Source organism: Cariama cristata, unplaced genomic scaffold (genome assembly GCF_000690535.1).
Source record: "Cariama cristata isolate BGI_N322 unplaced genomic scaffold, ASM69053v1 scaffold10580, whole genome shotgun sequence".
In the NCBI taxonomy this organism is placed as follows: Eukaryota; Metazoa; Chordata; class Aves; order Cariamiformes; family Cariamidae; genus Cariama; species Cariama cristata.
In genome coordinates, this window is record NW_009596443.1 from 130,597 (window position 1) to 136,853 (window position 6,257).

The window sequence follows — 6,257 nt, forward strand, 5'->3', positions numbered from 1 at the left end:
CAGTTATGGCTCCAGCTGAAACGGGGTGAAGCCGCTGGGTGTCCGGCTGCGAGGGCACACGTGCAGCTCACAGGTAGCTCTTGGAAATGGTCCGGTTGTCCAGCGACAACTCCCCCCTCCTTAACGGTAAGGCTGTGCGGTGCTGAATCACCCCAGCCCCACTCTGCACAGCAAGGATAATCGCTTGTAGTAATTCCCTAGAAAAGGAGCAGCAGAGGACCAGGTGATGCTGAATTTGCACTCCCCAAGCAGTACTTTTTTCTCTGAGTATTCCTGTTGTTTTCGCTGGGGTTGCTTCTGGTGGGAAATGTTGCTGAGGGAGTGAAAGGCTAGCAAAATCCACCCTCTCTGTCATGTTACCTTGCACAACACGTGTGCCTTATACAGCCATAACTGCCTCTGCTCTTACTTCATCCCTCACCCCAGAAAGGCGATGGAGCACAGCCCTGATGTAGCCGGCAGAGCAGCTCCCAGTCCGGTGATGCTCTCCCAGCAGGACTGGTAGAGGCAGAAGCAGAGAGCCAGCCTCAAGGGCTGGGTTACGAGGCTGCTGCTCTCTCAGCTTCCCGTTTCCTGCTCTAGTTTCTCCACCCACAGTCCCGGGAGAAAAGACTGCTTCTGGTGGCACACTTTTCTGCAGGTTTACGCAGAAGGACATATGGGCTGTGATGGTTTGATGATAATCCTGGAAGAATCCTCCCCTCACATGCATTTAAAAAAGAAAAAGAGAGAAGAAAAAAAAAGGCATGATCCCATTTTCAAGAGGCCACAGCACAGATTCTTTCTTGAGCTAGATTTCTGAACAGCATGATTAGAGAACAGCTTTTATTTTTAATGTATCATCATGAAAGAGCCGCTATCAAATTCAGTTATGTAATTTTTCTTTATAAAACTTTGCTACAATCTGTGATTAAAAAAGCAGCAGCCAATAGAGACTGTGATTGCATATAGCACCAAGACTTCCGAATTGCATCATAAAATGGTGGAGCTCTAAAGCTGCATCCTCTTGCTTCATCCAAGGGATGCTAAGACTACAGCTTACACTGAGATGAGAATGTGAAATTATAAGTGACATTCCTTCTATCATAGCATTATTCATTATGCCAAAGGAGTAGAATAAATGGGAAGGAGCTTTTTAACCTTTGTTCACTAGCTAGCCTAAGTTCTCTTAAATGTTTATAATGGTCTTCAGAAAAGGGTGCATTTTGATTTAAATTCACTTTCGAGTGGCTGGAAGGAAACAGTGGACCGATTATAAAGTATGGACAATGTCGCCTCTATGGAAGAGAAATTTATAAGAATGACTATAGAATGGAACTTTGTGCTATAAAAAATGAGAAATATTGTGAGACCACAATGTTAAAAGCTCAAGAAATAGTTTGAATGGAGCAACTGGAAAGCAAATAGCCAGTCTCTTGATTTCTTTTCTGTCTTTCTGTACTGTTTAATCTTAGAATATGGATGTTTTGTAATGTCTGTAATCAATAAAGCAATGCTCTTACAATGCCAAACCTCATCTGCCTCTCCTTGTCTCCTAGTATGCAAGGCTACACATGCCAGGACTGCGTATTCCTGTGACCTGTTTTTCTTTTGCATGATTTGATTGCTCCCAAGAACCTAGACCTTCCACCCTGGGAGATGTCCTAGAAGGTTTTGCGTACCCTGCTGGTAGCAGAAAGGCTCCTCCATCCAGTGGCCATTGCTGACGAGTGAATTCAGGTACTCACACCTCTGAGCTGCTGCTGCTTTCCTGAGATGATGGAGACTGGCAGTTGTGGTCTTTTCTCCCTCACCTGTCTTTCATCAGATGCTCTCAGGTCTCTGACTTGGCCATCTAAGGACATACTGTATGGGATTGTGAGAAGGGCAGGGGTGAGTCTAAGCAGACGCTGGTGCTCTTGCACTTCCTATGGGTCAATTAGCTCCTCTGACTGAGAATAAGGCAAAGCGAGACTCGTTTTCCAGGCCCATATACACTTTGGAGGAATCTTTTCAGCCAGTGGGGCCACAGCTGCAGCAATGGATGCTGGGACACAGCCACCATCTCATACTCAAGTAACTGAACAGATGAAAGAAGATGGTCACAAAAGCCTGCTCGTCTTCTAGACCAAGACTGGAGTAGAGTGTTTCCAGTGGCCCTAGTGTAATAGTTAGCTCCTTATTTGTAGGAAATAGCTGTAGTAGCTACACATAGCCTGTGCTCGGGGAAAAGGCCAGGGGGATGGGAGATCTGCCAGTCGCATGTGAGTAGGAACGGCACAGAAGAGACTTTGCTTGGGCAGATGCAGGACCACGGCAAGGAGCATCTGAGCCCTCTGCATGTGATGCTAAGCGATACTCATAGGGTAGGAAGAGGAGAAAACACAAAGTCACCCTTAGCCCATGGGTTTAAGCTAAGCAGTATTCGGTAATAAGCTCAGACCGGAAGGACAAGCTCAGCTTTGCTTGTGAGTCTAGTCCTAAGTCACTTGGCTAGTAGCTCCTGGTCAAAAGGATTGTCATCAGCAGGACCTTGTCAGGCATTCCCTGCACCAGCTATTACTGCGGTGTGCTAACCGGGTGAACCTGCACAGCAGTCACCCTCATCCCAGCACAAACATCCTCCTCAGGAGGGCTCCCAGTAAAGCTACTTTAAACACAAATAAAATAGTTGAAGACTTGTAGTTTGATTAAGTTCTTCCTTGTGATATAGCTCAATACAGAAAGTTGCTTTTTTTAAAAAAAAAAAAAAAAAAGAAAGTAGCAGTCACTTAAAAGACTTAGTATTCTTCCAGATTTTGACTTACCTCACACCATTCCTTTCTCACTAGAGTTTTTTTTTTGACAAGGGAAATGAAGAATCCCATTTTAATTTGAAAGGTCTCTGCCTTATTCAGTTCAGCTCCTAAAAGGAATTTCTTAAAAGGAAGTTAAGGCAGTTGTGAGAGCTTCCCCCCCGCCCCCCCCCGTGGTTTATGCTAATAAAGCAACAGTATAGGCAGGAAAGGCCTTCGGACTGTTTCTACAATGTATGTTAACTACCTTGAGAAAACTATTACTTTGTCTGAACATTTCACTGGTTATTGCTCATCACTTCTCACCCATAAAGAACACACACAAAAACATGCAATTCAAAAATTTAATGTTGAACCAGGCAGTAAGAATGAAAAGTCCACTCCCTCTGAGGAGTAACTGTACACAAAATAAATAAGTTACAGTTTAAACAAAAGCACAACTGGCTTTTTAAAGTGCATGTGTGTAAGGCCTTTAGCCTGTGAACTCTATTGGCTCAATGTAAAAAAAAAAATTCCATACGTATAAATCTGCCACATGTTTAAGGATGAAGATGGACTGGCTCAGCTCAGAAAAAGCCACCAGCTTCATTGCCTGGAGCCAGCCGTGCTTCACAGCGAGCTGAATCACAGCCATGTTCCTTCTGTGCCTGTTGCACACAGAGAAGTGTTTTACACAGGCAGCTATAATGGATTGTGTCACTCCAACTCCAGGCTCATTCCTCAAAAGCTCCATGTTGGATCATTTAGTCTGGACAGTATTTTTTTCAGACAGTAAAAAAACCAACAAGTTATTTGTAATTAGATATGTTTACACCCTGCAGACAGTAATTTTGCATACAAAGAGTCTGGTCAAGTTGTCAGCAATAACATAGCTAGTAAAAAAAGGACCATTGTTTACAGTCTTGATAGTCAGTTGTGTCCACTTATTTTACACTTATTTTTACAGAACAATTTCAAGTTTGCTTATTTGTTTTGAAATACATGGGAAATAAACAGTTCTACTGTGCAATAAACAGATACATCATGCTGTCCATCCATGTGAAAACAAGACTGAAGTGGTTACTTCTGAACAGTGAACTGCAGTTCAGGGCGTTTCCCTGCTCAAGTAGAAGGTGGGTTACAGCTAAAAAAGGTTGTTTCTGCACAAACAAAAGCCAAATCTGTTCAACTGGAGAAAAGGCAAACAAAGCTTGTTTCATTTGCTGAAAAGTTCCTTTTCCAAATGAAAATACTTGTTCTGCAAGTCACATCCTAGAACCATTTCAAGAGTTTTGAGTTGTTTTTTTTTTCCTTTTTCCAATCTGCTGCGGTTCCTTTTTTAGGCAACTGCTTGTTTCTACAGCCATGCAAAAGGCTACCTGAACCATCCTTCTTTCACAATGTCTCAGACTGGAGATCTGCCCGTGTTAAACACCCCAGGTTTCAGTCTCAGGCTAAACATTGGGAAGACCAGCGGCTCTGCCATCAAACAGAAGTGACAGTCCTCACTTTGGCAGACAAAGCTTGCTTAAACCTTCTCTTCAGATCCTGCATGTTGGGCGATTTTGGCCGTGGAATAAGAGAGGTTCTCCTCCTCTCAGGGGTGCTGGTTGTTTGCTGTTTACTGACTTCTTTACAGAGGAGATGGAAGGCATTGAAGACATCATTATAGTTTTCACTGACAGATACTTCGTAGAAAGTACAGCCCAGCATGTTGGCCAGCTGAAGTCCATGCTGCGGCTCCACCTCTTTGATATGCAAGAGATCAGCTTTGTTTGCGACAATGACAACAGGGACTGCATTTCCTGGATGCAGCTGTCGAACGTGATGGTAAAGGTGACTGAGTAGTTCATAGCTCTTATAGTCTGTGATGGAGAAGACAATCACCAGGGCATCTGCCCAGCGAATGCATCTGTTCAACTGCTCATTACAATGCAGACCGTGTTCATGGATCTGAAAAATGAATTGTCTCAAATTAGATAGCTGAAGTCATAAAAGATTAAAGGAACCTGCCTTAAGGAGTCTGTAAATCCAAATAGCATTTTACAGCTTCAGACATATATATTTGCGTTTCACATTCTAAGTACAAACTAAGTCTGAGCATGGTGAATAAATGCACATGTTGATTCAGCTGCAAAAAAAATGGAATTCAACACTGGAGCTTGCTATACTCAAATGGAAAATCAACCTGAGTAGTTCTGCATGCAGAGAAAGACTTTGTAGTTCCACAGAATGGGAAATTAACTGGCTAGACAGCAAGTCTGGGGAAGCAAAGATATGAGCTGGAAACATTTAGACCTGGAGTGTTGCCCAGTTCAAAAAGGCAACAATCCAGCATTACTCAGGTCTATACACTGAAAACTTTAGCTTGTGACACACTAATAAGCACAGACACAATATAGCAGACTTTGTTTTCTATCATACATATTTACAGAGCTTGGGGAAGAAAAAGTCATGACCACTGCCCAACATGTAACTTATTTGCACAGAATTGTTTCTGGTAGTGTCTAATGTTCCCAATATACAGGAACAAGACACTTAAGTAATTCAGCCACTCAAAAGTCATGGGCCTCCAGCATACAAATGGTTTACCAAAACAGTGAACTGTTTTCTTTTACAACCCGCCTGTTACAGGCACGCAACATATCTGGCTTGAGTGGTTACAACACAAGTTACCACCTCTCCCACACAGAAGACCAAACTCTGAAATGGCCCACAACAAGATGCTGCACACAGAGGGACGCACACACACACACACACAGAGGTTTAGGGCTGTGCTGGTGAACGGCATGGCTGTGTGTCTAGCTCACCTGAACTCCTGGAGTATCTTGCACTTGAATAGCCAACATCTCTCCATCTATCTGGATGTGCCTGCTGTAGAGGTTACCTGACAAGAACACCAACAGGTTCACAAGTACAGCCACCACCCTACACACGGACAAGTGTTGCTTCTGCTGCCCATTAGTTGTGCAAGAAAAGTTGTATTGCCGTTTATGAAGTGAGGGACCAAAGTTGTAATTTTTTTGTCTAACAACCCATAAATTTATGGCTGTACTACAAGCCTGGGATTTAATCTTCCATTGACTTGTTTTGAAGCTTGGCATTTAATATTGTACAACTTGCACTTAGTCACTTCTTAAAGACTGTCTTAAGTTAGATGATAAAAGGTAAGCGTGCAAAATAACCAGCTATTATAGAAAGGCAGTTTGCTTGTCATTCCATATTTCCACACTCTAGCAAACCATTTTTCTGAAGAGCTCTCTGCTGGCTGAACTATTTGTTGTTTTTTTCGTTTGTTTGGCTTTTTCAAGTCATTTCCTCGACTGAATGCTCTATATTTTACATTCACGCTAGTTTAGACTTCCCAGCGTACTACACCCAGGCAAGCACATACACCGTCACCTCCTCGCCTTCCCCGTTAAGCTGGCACCGTCCAGATCCTTTAGCTGCTGGCACTCAGTTCGCCAAGAACCACGTTTCGCCCCCTCGGAGAGCCGAGGCGCC

General features: G+C 43.3%; 1 protein-coding gene across 1 annotated transcript; it reads right to left on the minus strand.

The window, feature by feature from the left end:
• Positions 1-3,896: 3,896 nt before the first annotated feature.
• RASL11B (RAS-like, family 11, member B) lies at positions 3,897-5,640 on the minus strand (the record flags this gene model as incomplete). Its single annotated transcript, XM_009706128.1, has 2 exons — positions 3,897-4,706; positions 5,564-5,640. Coding segments are annotated over 2 exons (545 nt in total), but the record flags the coding sequence as incomplete, so codon positions are not given.
• Positions 5,641-6,257: the final 617 nt, after the last annotated feature.